This window comes from Perissodus microlepis, chromosome 7, assembly GCF_051167445.1.
Source record: "Perissodus microlepis isolate ML-2025 ecotype Zambia chromosome 7, ASM5116744v1, whole genome shotgun sequence".
Taxonomy (NCBI): domain Eukaryota; kingdom Metazoa; phylum Chordata; class Actinopteri; order Cichliformes; family Cichlidae; genus Perissodus; species Perissodus microlepis.
In genome coordinates, this window is record NC_140467.1 from 13,430,643 (window position 1) to 13,453,781 (window position 23,139).

Consider the following 23,139-nt stretch of genomic DNA (forward strand, 5'->3'; position numbering starts at 1 on the left):
AGTTGAAGAAACCGCAGTAACACAGCTTAACCACAGGGATGCAGTAGCACCCATTGGCGCCGGTGAATGTGTCATATTTGCGTGCTGAAAAAGTTTATTTACTTCCGGTGAACAGTTTAGCTCCTTCTGAATGATAGAGTAGTGGAGATAAAGGTAACCGTATTTGTTTGTTACTCACATTTAAAGCCTTGCGTTTTTATTTTTATTTTTTGCCTCATTCACAGCCCTAGTAATAACACAGTTGACATAATTTTACGGTTGAATTTGTGCTCCAGAGGATTGTGGTCTGCTAACTGCTTTAGTGCTAATGCTAGCTAATCCTATCCGTGAACGCAGCACAGCTAACACGATTAACGTAGTAAATGCCATTCAGGAAACTAGCATCCTGCTATGCAATGAATTCACACATAATGTAACTGCAAGGTTTTATCGTTCCATTTAATGGCATCTTGATAGAGTTTTTGAGCAGCTAGCATGGTATCTGCACTCACTGAGTTGTTTATTTGTGAATTAACTCGCTAAATTCCTGATGTTGGCGACAATTTAGAAACATTTGTGAATAATACTTAATCGGCCAACGAATAAAATTTACAAAGCATGTGGCAGCAACTTAAAATAAATGGCAAGGTTATATGTAAACGCTCTGAAAGACTTTCTGTTTTAAGGATGTATAGGACAGCTATTCAGAGTTACATACTTAACCGTGTTAGAATGGTTTACATTTATGTTGTTATAATAATTCAAATAGTCATTAATTTTAAAGAGTTCAAGAGTTTTCTTTATCATCTGTTTTTAGTTTATACTCCAAAAGTGACTCATTGCCTCTTCACATATACTTGTGCGAATAGGCTAGTTAGTTACATTCACTGAAATTTGAACCATATCATCTCATTGTTGACAGGTTTTATTAGAAAATTGGCATGTTATTATTAACTAGATATGCTGAAAATATACTGACATCTGAGTATAAACATGTCGATCAGTGTTTGTTACTTTTTCACAGGCAAGCAGAAAAGATGGAGTCCAGTGAGGAGGGTGGCCTCAGTGTTGGGGGATCTGTGGGCGAGGAAAACTACTTCCTGGGGTACACATTCACGGACCGATCCCACTCGAGCCGAGTGGTGAAGAGTATTATGGATCTCTGCCTGGAGGACGGCTTGTTTGCTGATGTCACCATCACCGTTGACGGCAAAGAGTTTCACCTGCACCGCCTGGTGCTCTCTGCGCAGAGCAGCTTTTTCCGCTCCATGTTCACCTCCAATCTCAAAGAGTCGCACAACCGCATTATCGAGCTTAAGGATGTCAGCGCTACCGTCTTCCAGCTGCTGATTGACTACATCTACCATGGTACCATTAAACTGAGGGTGGAGGAGCTGCAGGACACCTATGAGATGGCGGACATGTACCAGCTGACTGCTCTGTTTGAAGAATGCTCGCGCTTCCTCTCCCGAACAGTGGAGGTCAAGAACTGCTTGCAGGTGAATTATTGTTTTTGTAACACCTGTTCTCATAGTCCTTGCTTCTTGGCAATGGTGCTGCAATACAAGTAATTCCTTTTTCATCTAGGTGATGTGGCTTGCAGACAGACACAGTGATCAGGAGCTGTATACTGCAGCGAAGCACTGTGCTAAAATCCACCTGGCCCAGCTGCACCAGACTGAAGAGTTTCTAAATCTGCCCCTCTGTCTACTACTAGATATCATCAAAGGTATAACACTTTGCTTCTCTGTCACCAGACTAGCAATTGTTTTTACATATTTATTAAAATACATTTAGGATTTTAATGTTGCATTGCAAAAAAAAAGGATGCATGTATGATTAAAAAATAAATGAATAAATCAAATAAAAATATGGACATCTGCTGCTGACAAGGGCTAATTATTATTTTAAACAAGGGTATTATTATTGGCTTTGAGTTCAACAATTGATGCATTAATATTTATTTAAATCCTGAAAGTAGGATGTGTGAATAATGAACACTATGCCTGAACTAATCTGAAAAAAACAACAACAAAACAACGCTAAATCTAGATATTCTTCAAAAAAAGGCCTTTTTAAATTTTTACAATTTTAACAGAGAAAACATTTTTATGATCCTTTAACAGGAAAAAAAAACACATCTTCTGATCTAGTTTCAAACATGCCTTGTGTTTGTGTTCAGATGGCGTTCCAAGTTCTCAGAATCCAACAGTGGCCATTGAGTCATGGATAAATCACAATAAAGTTGAGAGAGAGGAGTTTTCTTGCATCCTTCAAGAAAATCTTAAGGTAATTTTCTCTCATATGGAGCTGTAAAATATTTTTAAAAAACATTTACATTGCTGATGTTTCCTTTTCTATCATCTTCAGGAAATTGGTGAGAATGTCCATATTTACCTGATTGGCAAGGAGGAGACGAGAACTCACTCTCTGGCCGTGTCACTGCACTGCGATGAGGATGATGCGATCAGTGTGAGCGGCCAGAACAGTTTATGTCATCAGATCACCGCAGCCTGCAAACATGGAGGGGACCTATATGTGGTGGGGGGTTCTATCCCGCGGCGCATGTGGAAGTGCAACATGCACACGATGGACTGGGAGCGTTGCGCACCACTTCCCAGAGACCGCCTCCACCACACTATGGTGTCCGTCTCCACTGAGGATGCCATCTACTCACTGGGAGGTAAAACGCTGCAGGACACGCTCTCTAATGCCGTCATCTACTACACAGTGAAGGACAACATGTGGACAGAGACCAACCAGCTGGACACCGCAGTGTCGGGGGCTGCTGGCGTCAACCTGGGAGGCACCATCTACCTGCTGGGAGGGGAGGAGAACGACATGGATTTTTTCACAAAGCCTTCTCGCCTCATTCAGTGCTTCGACACCTCCTCCCAAAAGTGCCAGATCAAACCTTACATGCTGCCGTTCGCCGGCTGCATGCACGCAGCAGTCCACATGGACGTGATTTTTATCGTAGGAGAAGGAGACTCACTGGTGTGTTACAACCCACTGCTCGAGAGCTTCACACGCCTGCGCTTCCCCGAAGCGTGGAGCTGTGTCCCTTCACTGTGGAAGGTGGCCAGTTGTAATGGCTGTATTTACGTCTTCAGAGACAAATGTAAGAAAGGAGACGCAAATACTTTAAAGTTTAACCCGGCGACGTCTGTCGTCTCCGTAATCAGAGGTATTAAGATCCTCCTCACAAACTGGCAGTTTGTTTTGGCCTAACCTCTCCACGGTACGTTCACACTGTGGTCAACACACCAGCCACAGAGAATCAGGGAAGACTGTTGGTTGACTGACCAAGACTTCACTCATGGAGACGTCCTGTGAAGAAATTTGTCCACGAGTTGTATTTACTCAGCTGTGTCACTTATTCCATTCAGACTCCACCACCGGCCCCACAACAACAGTTCAGCGGTGTGTCGCTTGTACTACAACGTGTCTCATTGTCGGCTCCTTAGCCGAGAATCTAATTTGTGGTGATGCTGTGAAAAGTGATGAACTAATCTATTGTTTTCTGTGCACTCCTCATTTACTGACACGCATGAACAGCTTCAGTGTAAAAATATTAATGAACACAAGGCATCTTTCACTATATTGTAAGTGTGTCATGATATTGTAGGTCAGATATCATAAGATGTTTTTAAAGTGCTCATGTTATACTTGTTTTCAGAGTCTACTAGAATTAGTTTACATACTTTAATGTTGAGTGTGTACACGGCCTTTTCATTCCAATAACTATTGCCCTGTCTGTTTAAAGCCCACTCCGGAGAAAACCACTTTGCTCTGATTGGTTTGTTAGAATGATCAAAGCAAAGCAAAGTTGCCTAATGTACATAACCCACAATGGTTATGGAAAGCTTAAGCTATATTCAAAATATATTGCAGCATCTGACTTTTTCTGAATGACTATTTTATCTGTAAATATAAATATTAAACAATAGCTCCAACGTATGCGAATGGTCATCACATTTCGTCACACAGTGTTGCTGTTAGCAAGATTTTAGCCGTGAAGAGAAAATATTGATTGGGAATTTGCTATTTTAAAAAGAAGCAAAACAAAACAACAGCTGTTTTAGTTTGAACATGACAAGGTGGGACAAAATATTAATAACACAGTATATATCATAGGTAAGAAACTCACAGGGAGCTAAATAAAATGAATTGGCATTAAAATGTAAATCTTACCGTAATGATTTTAATAACTATAGGTTTATAAAAAGATTATAAATCTTAATTCTTTTCATTTTTGTGTCCATTTGTTTCTTGTTTTTTGACTGAATTTTGTTTGAATCACCACTGAATCTAGAATGAAGGCTTGAAGCACAATGTGCCAGTAATAATAAAAATAATAAGAATAATACATGTATTATTATTGACACCACAGTGCTTAAATACATAACTCATACTTTTTAATGCCTTTCTAGGATTATTTTTTCTACAGTTCCACAGATTTGAAGTATTGCAGAGGATACTTGCATTATGATAATAGTATTGTACCAGGAAAGTTTTTTGTGATTTTTTGTGAAAGTTTTTTGTTATTCCCAGGAAATTATGGTGGATTGTGGATGTAATTCAGGCACCTTTTTTTTTTTCTTTTTTCTTTTCTTTTTTTTTTTTTTTTTATAAATTAAACTAACCATCGGGCGGGTATTATGCTTATGTGTTACATAAGATAAGTCACAGAACAGAAGCCTGGGCTACAAATGTGGCATTTCTGGTAGGTTTACATGCACTAAATGTGTCAGACTGAAGGTTAATGGAAACATGAAAGTATAGTACGGGCACTTTAAGTTGGTGTGTGCAGACATGATAACAAAGGGTGTTTTTTAACTTTTCAGATTTTCTTGTCTCAAGATTGTATTTTTTGATGTACACCATACATGTTCAAGTTAACCATTATCTGAAATGTTAAATATATTGCTGTAGCTACAAGCTTTGAGTGGTTGTTTTGATATTTATAACCTTTAATGAATTAACAATGCTACCATTGATCCTGTGTTTAGATACAGTGATGCACTTACAAATTGTGCCTGTGTAGGTCTGGAAAACTTTTCCTGAAAAAAAAAAAAGTACTTAATTAACATTTATCTGTTTATGTCCTTGTGAGATAAAAGGGGCATTGAAGGAGAGAAAGCAACCACACAGACGCCAAAACTTTGATCCCATTGATGTTTTGCAGGAGGCTATGCAGCTGAAACCCAAGCCCAGTAACATGTCAGACTTTGTGAACTATTCTAAGCATCAGTTGCTGACGATAAGATGAGGGGTGGGGGTTTCTGGGGCCACATATGAGTCTCCATAAGGACTCGCAATAGGAATTGAAGCTAAGAGCACCAGTAAGACGGGCGCAGTTTGAATGTCTGGATATAAGCTGCTCGCGAAACGGTGTCACAGTTCACCGCCGCCTATGTCGGGATCTGGTCGGATGTTTTTGCGGATGAGTGCTTTTAAGTCTACAGAAGTTTGTGATGTCACTCGTGTAGTTAGTCCTTGAGTAATGTTTAGTGTAAAGGTAGATTGCTAGGAGCTGTAGTGACCTTGGGACGGTTTGCTGAGGGCAGAACATAATTCCTGAAGGGACACATGGTCTAGAGTGACAGGGCCATCTGCTGTAGCGCCAGCAGTAGGAGGAAGGCGGAGGGGGGCGGGTTGGACACCGGGGTGCTGAGAATTCCTTTCGGTGGGTGTGGAGGGACTAGATATTCTGGGATACCACTGCTATCACACTGCTTGGGAAACATTTTTCTTTGACGTGTTTCGAAAGGAAATCTGAGAGAGAATTTTGCAAATGCTTAATGGTGAAGGGGAAACGTGGCTCGGTTAAATGGGGAGGATATTTGCTTGGCCCTTCAGCTCTCCGTAAACCGTTTGGTAATAATGGTCTTGGTGTGTCGCCTTCTCATTTTGGTGGATCCAGTTTCCTTTCTATCTCAGCACAGCCGGAGCTGATAGAGCGGGATCCTGTGGGCCTTCTGGCACAAACCTCTCAGAGGGATCATCTTCAGGGGATCTTCTTTGGAGTTGTACTGTTCATGGCAAGGATCTATTTTCTTGCTGCCTCACTGAAATTGCATGGCCTAAACGAATGAATATTTTTATGAGGCACCTTGCACCAGAGATGGGCCAGGACCAAACCAAGCAGCAGATAGAGAAGGGTCTAAAGTTGTATCAGTCCAATCAGACAGACAAAGCTCTGCATGTGTGGACAAAAGTGTTGGAAAAGACCTCAGATCCCGGAGGAAAGTTTCGAGTGCTGGGGTGCCTGATCACAGCTCACTCAGAAATGGGAAAGTACAAAGACATGCTAAAGGTAGGCTATCAAAACCACAGCGAGCCACGTATAATGGTATAGTATATCTAGCATTTCTGTAAAGGAGTAAAAAAATCTACCTCAATAACTGTAGCTCATACATGACATGACTCATATTCCAAGACTAAACAGCCACGCTTTATTTATATTACTAATGTTAAGACATTATTCACATTTTGCATACTGTGCGATTACATTTCTCTGTTATGCAACCAGCAGTAGGCGTGTGTGTGCAGTTCCTGTTCCAGTTACTAAATGTCACTGAATATCTCATAATTTTAAATGTCATCATGTCAGCTGTGAAGTGCCACCGTTTACACAGTTGTAGCATTGTAACATTTCCGCAATGTGTCAGTGATTATTTCATGAGAAAAGGTCAAAGGTTACCTTCTTCCAACCACAGCGATCTTGAGAAGCATGGGTTAATTTGTGGCTTCCACATGATGCGGAGTAAATAAGTGCTCTGCAACCTAAGTATGAGTGTGGGGTGTCTTGTTGACATAATCATCCTTCCTGAAGCAGCGCCCGCTCTCACTAACTCGGCTTTAATGAGAACTGTAAAAAAGTAGGGGTCTTATGTCTGAATGAATTTAACGGATTAAAAAGTCTTTGAATCTGCGTGAAGTTGAAGACTATGCATGTTCCCTGCAACATTTATCCTCTTACTCTATCTGCAGTATGCCCTTGAACAAATTGACACAGCCAGAGAAATGGAGGACCCAGACTACCTGACGGAGGGCTACCTGAACTTGGCACGCAGCAACGAGAAGCTGTGCGACTTCCAGAAAACAGTCTCATACTGTAAGACCTGCTTAAACATGCAGGGCACCACTGTCAGCCTGCAACTCAATGGCCAGGTATGTCTTAGCATGGGCAATGCCTTCCTGGGTCTCAGTGTCTTCCAGAAGGCCCTGGAGAGCTACGAGAAAGCCCTGCGCTACGCACACAACAACGACGACAAGATGCTGGAGTGCAGAGTCTGCTGCAGTCTGGGAAATATCTACGTCCAGCTTAAGGTACTCAAAAAGCTGTTTTTCTGACAAGCGATTCTTGTTTTCCCATCATTACATTTTGCTCAGTTTCAATAAAAATGAGCGATTACCGATAAATAAATGTAAAAATCTTACATACTTTGGCTGTTCCAAACGTCTCTGCTGTGTTATTTGAGTAAAACATTCACTGGACTGCACGTGTGATTCCACAATCAATGATTTTGCCAGCGTATTCACAGAGTATGACAACACTGCAGAACATCTGAGCCAACATCACCAATGCTTAGCCTGTGTAGTGCTGGGCATTGTAAAACAAGAGCTGAGTGAGTTGGCCGGCTGGTGTGTGGGTTTTTTCTTTGTAGTACCCTTGACATCTGAGATTTGTATATGTAATCCTCTGGCTTCCCAGAGAGGATTGGTTTCAATGGGATAGTGATGAAGTTCTGCTTGAAGAATGCACTCATGTGTCACGTTATTTTATGACGCAAAAAAATATTACATCCTGCATCGCAACGCGATTTAATATTGTCTGAGTGCTCTTGTTAAGAAGATTAAAAACCTAAATGCTAATGCTAGTAGTATCTAAAAAGATGTGGCGCCCTTTTCTGGTGTCACCTAAGTGGTCATTCACATGTGCCTACAGGACTTTGAGAAAGCCTTGTTCTTCCCCTGCAAAGCGGCCGAGCTTGTCAATGACTACGGCAAAGGCTGGAGCCTCAAGTATCGAGCCATGAGCCAGTACCACATGTCTGTAGCCTACAGGAAACTGGAGCGCCTGCCAGATGCCATGGAGTGCTGTGAGGTATTGTTTTATAACACATCATTACTGTCCTCGGAGACAAACTTACATAACTCAGAGCCTTCCTCGCCATCTTGCTGACCCAACCCCCGTGCCTTTGATTGCTCTGAAGTTGGAGCTGCAGAGACAGTAGATGCTGCGCTGCCGACAGGTGCAAGTGGCAGTTGTTCTTTTGTACGAGGCCTTAGACCCTGACAAAAATATGCTCAGAGAGGCGCGGTTTAAAGTGTTAATGAAGAGGGTGGATTTAGTCTTTGCTCTGTTCTAATTATGTACCGGGGGGTGAAAGATAACTCGATGTCATTGCCTCTGAGTGTAGAAGTATAGTAACAAGACAGCAGGATGCATTTCAGATTTATCACATTTAACCCAACAGTTTATGCATCCGGACATACTCAGGATACCACGGACAACGGCTCATATTTATTCTATCACATCTCTCTTTAAATGCACACTGCGATACAAATAAATCTGTGTAAATGCAGTTAAGAGGATGCAGCTTAGAGTTTCGATTTAGTTCAGGGTGTTGGTGTTACATGATGGAGGTAGGACTCTTCTAATGTCTGCTCTTTACTTTGTACCAATAAATAATCTGTCTTTTGCTTCAACAGGAGTCCATGAAGATTGCCCTGCAGCATGGTGACCGGCCTCTTCAGGCTCTGTGCTTGCTAAACTTTGCAGACATTCATCGCTGCAGACATGATGTTGATGTACAGTACCAATATTGCATTCACATTAATGTAAAATTTCAAAACTGGTCATCTACAACTAGTCTGTGCATTTACCTTTTTGGGTTTTTTTCTCTTCATATGTTCAGAAAGCATTCCCTCGTTATGAGTCTGCGCTGGGTATTATGACTGAGATAGGAAACCGTCTTGGGCAAGCACACGTCCATCTGGGAGTGGCAAAGTGCTGGCTTCTGCAGAAAGAATTTGACAAGGTGCCCTATAGTTTACACAAATATAAATTCTGACAGTAAAGGGACACAATGTTTTATTTGTACTCAAAATAAGTGCTCATCTGGTATTTATAAAGTGTTCCTGTTCATGTTCCAGGCTCTTGATTCTTTGCAGCGAGCACAGGAATTGGCGGATGGAATGGGAAACAAGGTAACTGAACAGGAAAAGAGCTGCAGGGATAGTTTAGCCATTTCTTATTCTAGATTTGTTTTCTTTCAGTCGTAGTTGTAAAGATGACTGTTGGTTAAACAAAACAAGACACCTGAAGATTTTAAGCACTAGTTTCTCATGCTTTTAAACTTTAAAGCAATGACATTGTGATTCTTTCTCTTATACAAGCTGTGCACACTGAAGGTTCACTGCTTGAGTGAAGGGATTTACCGGAGCAGGGGGCAGCTGAATGAGGTCAGAGAGCAGGTGGTGAAGTTCCTCCAGTGTGTCGAGGAGCTGGAGCTCTACTGCGGCATGTGTGGCGAGTCCATCGGGGACAGGGACCAAAAGCTGCAGGCCTTACCCTGTTCCCACATTTTCCATCTCAAGTGGGTGTCTGTTCAAATCTCGCCTGGTATTAGTTACATTACATTGGAGAAATGCAGTGTTTTCAGTGGGAGAAAAACAAGGCACTTGGACGGACGATGAAATGTTTTGCCACTGATCCTGCTCGATTGGGCATGCATCACGACTTTGCAGAAACAACAAAGTGCTGATTGTGATTTAGATTTTCTTCACCTATAAATTGTTCTCATAACCAAATCTAGATGTAGTTTAAAGAGTGTATTTCCCATGTTTCTTTGTCTTTCAGGTGTCTACAGACAAATGGGACAAAAGGTTGTCCTAAATGCTTCAAGTCCTCCATGAAGCCGGGATTTGTGTGATTGCGAGGCTGCGTTTGAGCGTTGGATCTGCAGATACGGCATGGTGCCTCACAGGCTCCTGACTGATCTGAGAGACGCAGGTAGCCTTAGGAGGTGCTGAGGAGTGTTTCATTGCTCTGAGCAGAGGATGCTGAACTGAATCCAGAATGTCGAAGCATGTTGCTCAGAAGACACGATCAAGGCATCCATCTTTCTTAGACAACAGTCTGAAGCTGACAAAGGAGGTATAACCGATGGAAGTGTTGCAATTCGAGATAAGCTGAAGAGCCTACATGGTCTCTGATGACTGGCCGTTTGTTGCAGCATTTAAACAGGAGACGGACTGTCAAAAGAACATTTACAGCATAGTGTGATTGTTATTTTATACACTGGAATTGCTTAGTACAAAGTGAGACGAAATTACATCTCCCCAGACTTAGTGTCGTGACTTTTTGTTCAGATTCAAAGATTCAATGCTGACTTTTTACAGCACAACACTTTGTTCTTTACTCAACAGTTGAGCCATATTTATTACTGAAACCTGTGTACATACTATTCTCATGTTAATTTCTTTTAAAAGTTTGATTTATTTGACGTGTTTTGTAAGTCCTGAAACGAACTAAAATCTCTTAACCATTCAAAAACTAGTATGTCTTTACAAAACAGGTACATGCAGCTGTTTTCTTCTGTCCTTATTCACAGAAATCCAGGAGCCAGCCAGTTTCCTTTTTCCTTTTCCCTTTCATTGCTGGGAATGTTTCATTAATTTCATTAATTCATTAATTCAAAACGTTTTTTTTTTTTCTTTGCCTGTCCCATTTGGTTCTTTAGCCGTCAGAATTGTTGTCTGAAGACCAACAAGGATACCCAATGGATTTACTTTGCCAAATGGATCATCATGGCCTTGCCGTATTGGTCCATTTGATCGACCTTTGTTGTTATTATTTATTTTATTATATTTTCAGTTGTTACAGACGGGACAGACATGACTAAGGGATAGGAAAGGGAGAAAGAAAGATGAAGGAAAAGAAAAACAGAAGGGAAGAGGGACAGTGAGAGAGGGCACTTAAAAAGAGAAAGAAGAGAAAAAAAAGAAAAAAAAATCTCCTGGATCACCTGTTGAGAGAAAAAGAAGAGAAAATAAGCAAAAAAAAACAACAACAACAAAAAACAGAGCAACACACTAAACACAACACCATCAGCAGTAAATACGAAATGTTGAATGTTGTTGTGTAGCAAGCAGCGCACATTGTGCTTGGAAATAGCAGCCAATAAAGGTGTAGTTTATGTCTATGAACAGTGGACACCCGTGTGCACACCTGTTTTCACCTGTTCAAAACGTTTTGAGAAGAAAACCCTACGGGGAAAGGATCTTTGACCAATCACACACTTACACACAGTTATTTGGGGGCAAATGCGTTCAGTGTATTTTAATGTATTGTATTTGTGAAATGGTGAAATCTCTGTATATTTAGAATATTTACTTGGAAAGGTATTTTAGTGAAGCCACTTTAACTGAGATATCATGTCAGTGAGGGGTTGCATGTTTTTTTATTTTATTTACGATGCTGAAAAAAAAGTTTAGATACTCCAAAATATGCACCCATGTGACTGCATAAGTATTCATTTATTTCTTTATTTCTTATTTAGTGGCTTTTATTATTCGTATCCCCTATAAATCATTTCTAAGGAACGCTATGGAAAGAGCCGTCATAGACTGAGGTTTCTCACGTAAAGTCATTTTTTCTCAAAAACTAAAACTCTTTTCACAAAAGTTCCTGTTGAGATTGTGCTTGTAGATAGCTTTAAAGGACTCCCGTGGCCGTTAAAGGGACACACTGATAAATTCAACAGCATAGTGATAAGGAGATAAAGATCTGATTTTGTGTTGACAAATGACAGGAGCCTTTTGAAATACTTTAAGTGCACATTGGAGATAGAGAAAAGTGAGAGCAGCACATTTACACAAGTGTTTCTGAACAAGCACTTATATCTCTGATTATAAGAGCACCACTTGACCTTGCTTTTAAATGGCATCTGAATCTTATTTGAGCTCTCTGCATTCAAAATAATGCTGATTCACTGTTTACCTGTAGCTCACTCGCTGTAATGCACATATATTATCTGCCGGTTATTCTTGTTGTCTTGTCTGTAATATAAAAAAAAAAACTTTACTGACAGTACAGCCGCCACTCATCTTTTAACAATTTAAACTACCTCTGTTTTTGCCTTTGCGGATTAATGCAGTAATACCATAACATTTAAATACATGTAGATTTGTTATGTTTTTCTAGACGTCATGTTGATATAAACATGATTTATTCGATAATGTCTCAGCTGTCCAGACATGGATTGAGCCTGGATCATGGAGACCTTCACTAAAACTTTCTTTCTGTCTCGGATGAGGGTTAATCCATGTCTGAGAAACTGACTGTAAGAGTTTGACTACGATGCATTGTTAGTATGTTTATGCATTTAGTCAAACGTCCTTCTTGTGTTTAACATGATGGTAAATAAAAACACTCTTGAAAGTGACTGTATTTTTGTATTTTTGTTTGGTAATTTGGCAACAAAATATTGTTTCTGACCCACTACCATGGCTTTAGGGAATTCTGGATGACTTGCACGATTAACCAGAAATACCAGTTGGCTATCTTTTACTGAAACCGCCTACAGTCACAATGCCTTGAAATTTAAAGGAAGTTTTCTTGTAAACTCACTCGATAGAAACCCTTCAACCTGATGGCTGCGAAAACGACGGTTCCTGAAGAAGACATAACTTGCCCTCAATGCACGGACATTTATTGCCTTCCAGTTCTTTTAAAATGTGGCCACAACATTTGCAGAGTTTGCCTGTTTAACTACTGGGAGTGGAAAGGATTGCGAGAGTGTCCCGTCTGTGGCATCGTGTCTGACACCAAGAGACCTCCTATTAATCTGGCACTGCACAATGTCGCAAAGGAACACAAAGTGCTTATAATGACCAGCAGTCAAAACAAATGTTGTCAACACAACGAGAAGTTGAAGATTTTTTGTCACAACGACGGAGAGCTCATCTGTCTTATCTGCCAACTTTCAAAAGAGCATAAAGTCCACGAATGCAGCCCATTAGAAGAAGCAGCCGAACAGAAAAAGGTTTGTGAAAATAGAAATACTTCCACCACAACACAGTAGAAGAAAGTCAGTTATATTGTCTATTTGTTAAATTTTAATAGAAAGAATCATAGAAAGAATAAGACTAATCAGCTGTTTGTTTGAGCTCTGAATGTTTAATTTCTTCTTGAATTTCAGGCAGAAATATCAGCCAGCCTTGAGTCTTTACAGAATAAACTCGAAATACTGAAGAATACAAAGGAGAAATGGGAGGAAACTAAAACCTATATCAAGGTAAAAAAATTTTCACTGCCTCTAGCATTTTGACAACGACTCCAAGCTTGCAACTTTATTTTGCCTCCAGCTTAGATTGAAAAATCCCTCTGCGTGACAACCATTCTTTCTCTTTACTGGCATTAAAAAAACCCACATTCCTGAACTTGCAGACGCAAGCATATGAAAATGAGACAGCAATCAAGGAGGAGTTTAAAAAGTTCCACCAGTTGCTTCAGGACGAGGAAAACACAAAGCTGAAGGCGCTCAAACTGGAGGAGGAAACCAAAACTCAAATCATGCGTAAGAAGCTGGAAAACATCAGCGACCAGATCAACACTCTCTCCTCCACAATCAGTGATATTGAAAAAGCCCTCAAAGCACAGGATATACAGCTTCTACAGGTACATTTACTGTCATTATTTACAGACTGCATTTATTTTTAATAACTGCTAGATTATTTGTCATGAAAACAGTCAAGTAAAAATTATTTAATTAAAACAACAACAACAACAACACCTTAAATATGAAAAACAACACAGTAGTAGTAGAGAAACATCGGATGTTATATATGGCAAATAAACATTTCTATGAAGCTTCGCTGTGCGCAGTCCCGACAGTAACTTTTTCCCGTTATTGTATTTTGTTTAAGAGAAAAGGCTGCATACAAAAGATTAACCATGGCACAATGCATTTATCATGAAGTCAACTTTTGAAGCTTTTTGTTTAGAGTCTAAATCGTGTTCATTTAAAACCACAGCTTTTGGCTACAGCTACCTGTGCACGCATCCACCTATCACTTAGCAGCCACACTCCTAATATAACACCGTCACTGAGGGGGAGGTCACTGAGGTAGTTAAATAACTCTTGGGTGGTAGGGCCACCGAGGATGGATGCAATTCAAAGCTCTGGATATTGTGACACTGCTGTGGCTGACATGTCTTCGTAGCATTGCAAGGAAGTTGAGTACAGTGCCTCTGGATTGGCCAACTGGGGTTTTGATTGACCTTTTCAAGAAGGTCAATCAAAAGTGTTTTCCAGCTTCGAAGAAATCAGACTTCTCAGCCTCCCTGGGAAGGCACATCAGTTGATCCTCAGATTCAGGGGGAACAATGGAGTTTCACGTAATTTAGCACTAGATTAACTTTTTGTCCTCCTGAACATATTGGAGGGTCGGTGGGAGTTTGCTTAAGTAGTCTAGAGGTTTGTGGAGGACTTGGATAAGTCACAGGCCACAGGCCATGGTTCTCACTCTGAAGGGTATGGAAGAGTTACTGCTTCAAGTATAGGAATTTAAGCATCTTGGAATCTTGTTTATGAGTGAGGGGAGAGTGGTGTGGAAGATTTGGCATAAGAGTAAAGTTGCCAATCTACTTTCCCACCCTGTCAAAATGCTTGCCTGGTGGATGGAAAATGGATGAATGGATGCTGGCCACTATATTAATCCACAGTACAATCTGAGCAAATTAGGTGGTTCGTTGTATTATGTTTTGCATGTTCCCAATTGATACAAAACTGTATAAATCAAACTGATGTGAATGTTATAGTTTAGAAGGCTGTTCGATCAGAAACAGTATTGGACACACTGAAGTTTGGCCTAATGGTGGTGCTACAGAGTTAAATTTCAACAAACTGTCATCTAATTATTATGATCATTAGTATCAAGCATAGCATAAAGTTTTCCAGACAAGTTCAATTGTTCACAATTATTCAGAATTGTTCCTCTCTGTTTCTAGTTGTAATAGTTGCTGTTGTAATGCAGTGTATCACCATATGGCGGCACCTCCTGTCTCATTGTCTGTATCTGAGTTTCCTGTCGATGCATCTGTCGCAGGTTTCACTGTGTATGTCTTAAATTTAGGGTTAGGAGGTTGATGACACCTGCCGTCATAGCGCAATTTATCGTTTGTACATATACAGTATGTGTAGTTTTGAATTATTGTACATGTTTGTTACCTTTCAGTCAATAATGCAGCTGTACTGCATATGTGATTTTGTAATGCAGCATGTCCTTAATGTACTCTCTTTCACTTTCTCTCTTCAACTTAAGGATTACAAGAAGACAAAGAAAATGTAAGCATAAGCCACTATCTACCAAAATCAGCATCAACCCTTTCCATGAGAGAATGCTCTAACAATTTTAACATGTTTCAGGCTCCAGTGCAGCATTGGAGAGCCAGAGGTAATCAGAGATATCCTGATAAACTCTGCAAAGCATCTGGGATCGCTTAGTTTTCACATTTGGAAGAAGGTGGAAGACATTGTCAGATGTGGTGGGTTAAAGAAAAAATTCAAGTTTACTCTAAACTCTATCATATTTTCAACTAACTGAATTTTACGGTTTCCAGTTCCTGTTGTTTTGGATCCAAACACTGCCCAGTCCAACCTACAGTTCTCTGAAGAACTGTCCTGTGTGCAATACAGCAGCAAGAAGCTCCTACCCAACAATCCTGAACGCCTCATCAACCGTGTTTCTGTGCTGGGAGCCACTGGTTTTACATCTGGAAAGCACAGCTGGACTGTAGATGTGGGCCAAGGCAAAGACTGGTACATTGGAGTGGCTCTAGACTCCATCCAAAGAAAGAATACCATCTTCCTCAGCCCTGCTGAGGGTTTCTGGGTAATTGGCTTGAGCAATGGAGACTCACTGTGGGCACAGACCACACCTCGCTCCAAGCTCCCAATGAAGGAGAAGCCCAACAGGATTACAGTGGAGCTGGACTATGAGAAGGGAAAAGTCGTTTTCATCAATGCTGCAGATTCTACAAAGATCCACACATTCAAAGACAAATTTACTGAGAAGGTTTTCTCCTACTTTTCCCCCGGATTGTGTGAAGACAAAAAAAAATCAAGCAAACTGAAAATCTGTCCCCAGGTAATAAAAGTACAAGTAGAATAGTCAGAGGCTACATTATATTTAACAGGCTGCGCTTACTGATAAATCAATGCTTTACACATGGAATTCAGGAGGAAACAACTGTCTGAGGAGTGGAACTCAGACACTGTTTTTCTTTTGTATGTGGCATAGGTATAACTATGGGAAAAAACAGAGGCATTATGTTTTCAGGCAAAGTGATATTTTAGCTTCATTTTCAAACATAGTGACAAAGGTTAATAATAAAAAAACATCAACCGTGTTTCTGTGCTGGAGTAGTCAACTGATTCACACCTGCTAGTGACTCAGGAAAGACTCCCAGGTTACCTGGTCATAGTCACAGTTTAATGTGGGAAGCTGCCTGCTTGATATAATGTAACATCATTACGTTATAACTACGTTAATGCACTTTGTTTCCTCAGCTTAGAGCTGTTGGAGCTTGTGTTTCCCCTCAGAGGGAATTATCTGAATTAAAACTGATAAATGTGATTTAAAAGGAGGGAGCCATGGACACTGAGAAGCATATCAGAAAGCATAGAAACAGTTTCAGGAACAGGGTGGAATCATTTGCTTTTGATCATTTTTGATCTGGTGGTGCTGGCTTAACTTCTCTTCTGGACACATCTTTCCTTTACATGCAGCTCCCTGATGTCAAATAGAGTTAGATTAGAATAGTATAGAACTTTAATCCCTATGATGAGGTCAGTTTATTGTTCATTCTTGAGGATGTGGTTTCTGTGTCTGTTCTTGTGAGTCTGTTCCTCACATACAGATCAACTTTAAAAAGCAGTGCAACTCCATGGCTGCAGATGTTTGTATGTTTCCTGTGTTTGCTAGTACTTCTTAATTAAAGGATCTAAGCTTTTTTTTCTTTCACCGCCCAACAAAATTCAAATAACTACATAAAAAACTGAAACAACGACAAAAAAAACAAAATAACTTTAATCCTTTATCAAAGGGAGATGGAGAAAACAAGAAGCGAGACAGGTTCTCTCTCTGAATATTTATAGTTTCCCTTTTCAAGTATTTCTAGCACACACTATGACAGGCAAGGACAGGTAAAAATAAAAACCATTTTTAGATTTTAAAATAAAATGTTTTATTTATCTAACTGTGCAACAGAGGTTGGAAAAGTAAAGCTTCAGTATCTTACCCAAGGATACTTCCATATGTAGAAGAAACCAACAAACAACATGAAATAGCTGGCATCTAGTGTAAAGGTTAATGACATTTCTGTGACAACACATATTAGGAAACTAAGCACTGCTGGTAAGCACTCAGACACTCTTATTAGTGCTGTCAATTCCTGAATAGTGGAAAAAGGTTATCTTATGTGTGGGCTGCAGGTGTGTTGTTCTGTGACATCACCGTAAACGTTTCCGGTTTAAAAGCCTGAGGCTTTTCTGTGTGGAGTCAGACATGCCAGGGGCAGGATGAGTAACTGACAAACTATTATTGCAGCACAACACAAAACTGAAGTAAAAGGATTTCCGTGAAGGTAAAAATCAATAAAATCCATTCATTTAATTTAGAATTTAAGTTTATTTATATGGCTTCAAATGCAAACAACAGCTGACTGTCTCTAATACTGTAAGGTGTTAGACACAAGGCCAGCAATCTGATGATCCCCTATGAGGAAGCACTTGGCAACTGTGGGGAGGAAAAACACCTCTTTGGAAAGAATATTGTAGTAGTCCTATTATTGTAGTAGTTGGAGAGTCTCCTAGTGTGCAGAAGCTTTACAAATTTGCAATTATATTTGCATTTCAAGTTATGACAATGATTCGCTAAACATGTTTGTGTTTGTTACAGTAAAAAATATAACTTTTTTCTATTCTGATTTTATGTTTTTTGTCTGAATTTAGATCAATTGTGTTAATATAGTATGTCAAAATGAAAAACGTGAGGTTGTGCTTAAAAAATGAATGATACCAAACAAGGTAGGATAAATATTCTTTAAAAGGTGAAACATAGAGATGAAATCAAAAGTAGTCAAAAACGACAAATTATACCCTGGACCACAACTAGTCATATTACTCAACTTTGCAGACAAACATCACTGCATGTCTGCATCTTGATGTAAGGTGCCCAGCTGTGGGTAGTGACCAAAAGAACGAGATCGCGGATACAAGCGGCGGAAATGGGTTTCCTCCGAAGGGTGGCTGGCCTCTTCCTTAGAGATAGGGTGAGAAGTTCGGCCATTCGGGAGGGGCTCAGAGTAGAGCCGCTGCTCCTCCACATCGAAAGGAGCCAGTTGAGGTGGTTCGAGCATCTGACAAGGATGCCTCCTGGGCGAGGTTTTCCGGGCATGTCCCACCGGGAGGAGGCCCCGGGGCAGACCCAGGACACGCTGGAGAGATTATATCTCTCGGGTGGCCTGGGAACGCCTTGGTGTTTCCCCGGATAAGCTGGAGGAGGTGGCTGGGGAGAGGGAGGTCTGGCCTTCTCTGCTTGGGCTGCTGCCCCCGCATAAGTGGAAGAAGATGGATGGATGGATGGATAGATGAGTGTATTTGTTTTTTTGTTTTTAGGTATATTTGTGTATTTATCAGACACCAACGCGTTAAACTTGGGGTATTTGGGCCATGTTTGTCTGGGAGTCAGAGTGTTGTCACAAGGGTGCCTGTATGCTCAATATTTAGAAATACATTTTTATATAAACTTGTTAAAATTGTTTATTAGGTTATTATAAAGCAGCCATGTTCATGGTGCAGGTTCTATATTTTTGCAGTCAGTAGATGGAATGGGGATCAAGATAAATAATCGGAACAGGAGCTGCAATGGTTATCAGTAGCTGATACATCAGTAAGATTAATTCAGCCATTTCTCATTCATGATTTTAAACTCATAAACAGAACAGGCACATTATTAAAACAAAGGAAATGAACGTAAAGTTTCTGAGAACTTTTTTTTCCCCATTTTTAAGCATGTATTGAGGACATTAGTCAACTTCTGCATCTATATCATCTTTGGTTATGTCTGGATGACTTGCATGATTACCCAGTTATACTAGTTGGCCAACTTCTACAGGAAGCTGTAAATGTTTCCAGTTGTACCACCTACTGTCACAATACCTGAATCAAAGAACATCATTTGACAGAAACACCTGAACCTTTAGGGAAGTGCACCACTGTTTGCAGAGTGTGATTATTTAACTGGAAACAGAAAGGATCTCAGTTATGTCCACCACTAATCAAGACAAATGTTTTCTCCACAACCAGAAGCGGAATAGTTTTTGTCACAATGATGAAGAGCTTGTCTGTCTTGTCTGCCAACAATCGAAAGAGCACAAAGTCCATGTCTGCTGCCCAGTAGACGAAGCAGCTGAACAGAAAAAGGTACGTAAAAATATACATTTAAAAAAACGAATACTGGGGTGAAGTTGTTGGTAGACTTACATCACAATGTAAGAAACAGATCTTTAATTAATGACTTCCATCATCACGTAATGTGTCATTTGTTCCACGAATTCTCATTATTCTTATGTCTGTAAAATGTAAGAAAATAGTGAAATGAGTGCACCCAATATGACTCAAATAATTAACAATTTTAATTCGATGTGATATTAAACAAAACCACAAAGAAAACTGATTATCAGGAACTACACAGAAATGCTATATTTTAAAATTCTTCTTCGTACATTTCAGACAGAAATCTCAGCCAGCCTCGAGTCCTTAAAGAAAAAACTCAAAGTACTAATCAACACAAAGGAACAATGGGAGGAAATAAAAACCTATATCCAGGTAAAGGGTTTTGTGTTTCGTGAAACAATGCTGACTCTTAGTGGGACTTTTTAATGTTGCTTCTGACGAAAAAATCCCCAGCATGACAAACATTCCTTCCATTTACTAGCTTAAAAAAACCCCACATTCTTTAAAATTACAGACGCAGGCATGTGAAACGGAGACAGGAATCAAGGAAGAGTTTAAGAAGCTCCACCAGTTCCTTAAGGAGGAGGAAAACACCAGATTGCAGGCACTGAAACAGGAGGAGGAAACTAAGACTCAAATCATATGTAAGAAGCTGGAAAACATTGAAGAGCAGATCAACACACTCTCCTCCACCATCAATGATATTGAAACAGCTCTCAAAGCACAGGATATACAGCTTCTACAGGTACATTTACTATCATTATTTACAAGCTGTTTTTATTTATATTAACTTCTAAGTTATTTGTCCTAAAAACAGTCAAGTAAACAGTGAAAATGGCTAAACAGGACGCCCAGGTTGATAATGAACATCACTATAACACACAGCATACAAAACAGTAAAATTAAAAGTATTTAGTTAGTATACATGCAAACAAGAAAATTACTGAATATTAACCAAAATCATATTTTGCACAAAATGTTTACCAACTTTATTTATTAAATTTGAAATTTCGTATTTCTTAGATTTCTTGGATTTCTTGGATTCAAACTTGGAAGTAAAACATAAAATGTCAGACAAGCATTTCTCACAGACCTATTTTCCATAGTCTGGATGTAAAATGTTAGTATGCTGTATTGGTTAATCAGTATGGTCAGTTTTAAAGACACATGTAGCGTCTGACAAGTGGGGCCGACTTCAATGTGTCTGCGTTCTTTTTAATGGCCACCAGGGGGTGATCCCTGTGATTGCAAAAAGACTTCTGGACCCATTGAAGTCTATAGAAATATAATTTTCTACCTTTACCACTGTTAACACTTTCCTGTTGAGTTCATGGTCTCAGTTACATATTTAGGGTCATATTAAATTTTAAAAAGGAGTTCATTTCATACATCTTGGTTATACTGTTTGTCAGAAAGGAAGTATCAGTTTGTGATTGACAAGTTGTTAGTCAATGAGCGTATGGTTTGACAGTCAGACCTGCACCGACTCACTGCATCCGGTTACAAAATCGCTACGTCCATCTCTTACAGTGTCCATGGATCCATTAGTTTGTGTCCTGTTTTGGAGCCTCAAATCTTTCTTTGTTACCTTCATCTTGTTGAGAAATCCAAAAAAAGAAAAAGAACTCAGGAATGGGCAAATACTTTTTCACAGCATTGTACCTGTTTTAACACTACATAACGCATAAATAACAGGTTTTTTTTCCTGGTGTAGAGCTCATAATTTGAACTTTTAAACCTAGTTTAGTTGGCAATTACAGTTTTGGCACTTCTGATTTGCTTCATTTTGGCTGCTTATGTGCGCGATGATGCAAGGAGGAAGCCATATTTGAACAGTGCAGAAGTACCTTTGTGTCTTGTGGACCAAGACTCCTTTGAAATGAACTGTTTCAAAGTGGTAAAGTGTTCAGCGAGTCCAAATTAGACGTTCTTGTTGATAATCGTGGATGCTCTGTCCTCCAGGCTAAAGATGAGGGAGACTTTGCAGTGTGTTATCAGCATTCAGTTCAAAATCCAACATTGTGGTACGGGAGTGCATAAGTGCATGCGGTACAGGAGGTTTGCATGTTTTGGAAGGAACTATGAATGAATGCAGACCATAACACTTCTTCCTCCATGTTTGACAGTTGATGCCAAACACTGTGGAACCATCCTTTTTGCCTACTCGATGGCAGTGGTGTTTCATGGCCCAGGCAAGCCTCTTTGTTTTATTCTGATGCCATAGTTAGCTCACATGGTCTGCTCACAGACAGAGGGGGTTGTAAGTAATCCAGAAAAGTTGGAACACTTGTAGGAAATAACAGCACCAACTCTCAAGGCTTGATCAACCTCTATTACTCAGAACAGCTTTAAATTGTTAAACCATTTTGTGTTTCCTAAAAAAAAGAAAGAAAAAAAAAGGCCTTTTTGTATAAATTTAAATTGTACATTATTTTTCAGTTTTGGGTAACCTTATCTTTTTTTTGCCTCTGGCAGTTCACCGCTTACCTTTGTACCATTTCAAGCTATTCATTGGAGTTGAACGACTTGAATTGCAATACAAAACTGAAACTTTTGAATGGTAGTGCGCATATGTGTGTCTTTGAATTACTGTACAGGTTTAATACTTTCAGCCGTTTCCAGATGTGCAACTCTATTTCACACATGATTTCATAATGTACTCTCTTTCACATTCTCTCTTCAACTTAAGGAATTACAAGAAGACAAAGAAAATGTAAGCATAACCCACTATCTGCTAAAATCAGCATTGATCCTTTCTATGAGAGAATGCTGTAACAACTTAACATGTTTCAGGCTTCAGTGGAAAATTGGAGAGCCAGAGGTCATCAGAGATATCCTGATAAACTCTGCAAAGCATCTGGGATCACTTAGTTTTCACATTTGGAAGAAGGTGGAAGACATTGTCAGATGTGGTGGGTTAAAAAAATTTTTTTACTCTAAAGTTTACTCTAAATCTATCATATTTTCAACTAACTGAATTTTACGGTTTCCAGTTCCTGTTGTTTTGGATCCAAACACAGCCCATTTCAACTTAAAGTTCTCTGAAGAACTGTCCTGTGTGCAATACAGCAGCAAGAAGCTCCTACCCAACAATCCTGAACGCCTTGTCAGCTTGTCTGTGCTGGGAGCCACTGGTTTTACATCTGGAAAGCACAGCTGGACTGTAGATGTGGGCCAAGGCAAAGACTGGTACATCGGAGTGGCTCTAGACTCCATCCAAAGAAAGAATACCATCTTCCTCAGCCCTGCTGAGGGTTTCTGGGTAATTGGCTTGAGCAATGGAGACTCACTGTGGGCACAGACCACACCTCGCTCCAAGCTCCCAATGAAGGAGAAGCCCAACAGGATTACAGTAGAGCTGGACTATGAGAAGGGAAAAGTCGTTTTCATCAATGCTGCAGATTCTACAAAGATCCACACATTCAAAGACAAATTTACTGAGAAGGTTTTCTCCTACTTTTCCCCCGGATTGTGTAAGGATGTGCAAACCGTGAGTCCATTGACAATCTGTCCCCAGATAATCAAAGTGAAAGTAGAATAGCTTCCCATTTCTGTAGAGTTAAAAGACAGGCTCCATTACGTGTCATAACAGCACTAGTAATGTATGCAATAAATATTGTGACTG

General features: G+C 39.9%; 4 protein-coding genes across 6 annotated transcripts; all 4 read left to right on the top strand.

Annotated features, from left to right (window-relative positions):
* Positions 1 to 42: 42 nt before the first annotated feature.
* Positions 43 to 4,920, top strand: kbtbd4 (kelch repeat and BTB (POZ) domain containing 4). Its single transcript, XM_084933548.1, has 5 exons — positions 43 to 153; positions 1,004 to 1,478; positions 1,567 to 1,708; positions 2,162 to 2,268; positions 2,350 to 4,920. The coding sequence occupies exons 2-5, from the start codon at positions 1,017 to 1,019 to the stop codon at positions 3,208 to 3,210; spliced, it is 1,572 nt and encodes a 523-aa protein (XP_084789674.1). The 5' UTR covers positions 43 to 153; positions 1,004 to 1,016; the 3' UTR covers positions 3,211 to 4,920.
* A 682-nt stretch (positions 4,921 to 5,602) lies between these two features.
* Positions 5,603 to 12,404, top strand: rapsn (receptor-associated protein of the synapse, 43kD). 2 transcript variants are annotated; one of them, XM_084933550.1, is made up of 8 exons: positions 5,603 to 6,298; positions 6,976 to 7,314; positions 7,934 to 8,092; positions 8,701 to 8,799; positions 8,907 to 9,029; positions 9,145 to 9,198; positions 9,388 to 9,587; positions 9,851 to 12,404. In XM_084933550.1, exons 1-8 carry the CDS (start codon positions 6,074 to 6,076, stop codon positions 9,921 to 9,923), a joined length of 1,272 nt encoding a protein of 423 aa, XP_084789676.1. In that variant the 5' UTR covers positions 5,603 to 6,073; the 3' UTR covers positions 9,924 to 12,404. The 2 variants fall into 2 exon arrangements, with proteins under 2 accessions (XP_084789676.1, XP_084789675.1); XM_084933549.1 differs by having other exon boundaries at positions 9,388 to 12,404.
* A 236-nt stretch (positions 12,405 to 12,640) lies between these two features.
* On the top strand, positions 12,641 to 17,196 carry LOC146382710 (zinc-binding protein A33-like). Of its 2 annotated transcripts, XM_084932517.1 has the most exons (6): positions 12,641 to 13,037; positions 13,194 to 13,289; positions 13,442 to 13,672; positions 15,319 to 15,341; positions 15,423 to 15,541; positions 15,617 to 17,196. In XM_084932517.1, exons 1-6 carry the CDS (start codon positions 12,645 to 12,647, stop codon positions 16,165 to 16,167), a joined length of 1,413 nt encoding a protein of 470 aa, XP_084788643.1. In that variant the 5' UTR covers positions 12,641 to 12,644; the 3' UTR covers positions 16,168 to 17,196. The 2 variants fall into 2 exon arrangements, with proteins under 2 accessions (XP_084788643.1, XP_084788644.1); XM_084932518.1 differs by lacking the exon at positions 15,319 to 15,341 and having other exon boundaries at positions 15,394 to 15,541.
* A 1,950-nt stretch (positions 17,197 to 19,146) lies between these two features.
* Positions 19,147 to 23,074, top strand: LOC146382711 (zinc-binding protein A33-like). The gene is made up of 6 exons (XM_084933557.1): positions 19,147 to 19,481; positions 19,791 to 19,886; positions 20,029 to 20,259; positions 22,214 to 22,227; positions 22,278 to 22,426; positions 22,508 to 23,074. Exons 1-6 carry the CDS (start codon positions 19,323 to 19,325, stop codon positions 23,053 to 23,055), a joined length of 1,197 nt encoding a protein of 398 aa, XP_084789683.1. The 5' UTR covers positions 19,147 to 19,322; the 3' UTR covers positions 23,056 to 23,074.
* The last annotated feature ends 65 nt before the right edge of the window (positions 23,075 to 23,139 follow it).

Bases quoted from the DNA above. Each gene is read 5' to 3' on its own strand.
- kbtbd4 (XM_084933548.1), top strand. From the start codon at position 1,017: ATGGAGTCCAGTGAGGAGGGTGGCCTCAGTGTTGGGGGATCTGTGGGC. The intron at 1,479-1,566 runs GTGAATTATTGT...TTTTTCATCTAG, and splicing joins AGGTCAAGAACTGCTTGCAG to GTGATGTGGCTTGCAGACAG. The intron at 2,269-2,349 runs GTAATTTTCTCT...TATCATCTTCAG, and splicing joins TCCTTCAAGAAAATCTTAAG to GAAATTGGTGAGAATGTCCA.
- rapsn (XM_084933549.1), top strand. From the start codon at position 6,074: ATGAATATTTTTATGAGGCACCTTGCACCAGAGATGGGCCAGGACCAA. The intron at 8,093-8,700 runs GTATTGTTTTAT...TTGCTTCAACAG, and splicing joins ATGCCATGGAGTGCTGTGAG to GAGTCCATGAAGATTGCCCT. The intron at 9,199-9,387 runs GTAACTGAACAG...CTCTTATACAAG, and splicing joins CGGATGGAATGGGAAACAAG to CTGTGCACACTGAAGGTTCA.
- LOC146382710 (XM_084932518.1), top strand. From the start codon at position 12,645: ATGGCTGCGAAAACGACGGTTCCTGAAGAAGACATAACTTGCCCTCAA. The intron at 13,038-13,193 runs GTTTGTGAAAAT...CTTGAATTTCAG, and splicing joins AAGCAGCCGAACAGAAAAAG to GCAGAAATATCAGCCAGCCT. The intron at 13,673-15,393 runs GTACATTTACTG...TTTCCATGAGAG, and splicing joins AGGATATACAGCTTCTACAG to AATGCTCTAACAATTTTAAC.
- LOC146382711 (XM_084933557.1), top strand. From the start codon at position 19,323: ATGTCCACCACTAATCAAGACAAATGTTTTCTCCACAACCAGAAGCGG. The intron at 19,482-19,790 runs GTACGTAAAAAT...CGTACATTTCAG, and splicing joins AAGCAGCTGAACAGAAAAAG to ACAGAAATCTCAGCCAGCCT. The intron at 22,427-22,507 runs GTGGGTTAAAAA...TACGGTTTCCAG, and splicing joins GGAAGACATTGTCAGATGTG to TTCCTGTTGTTTTGGATCCA.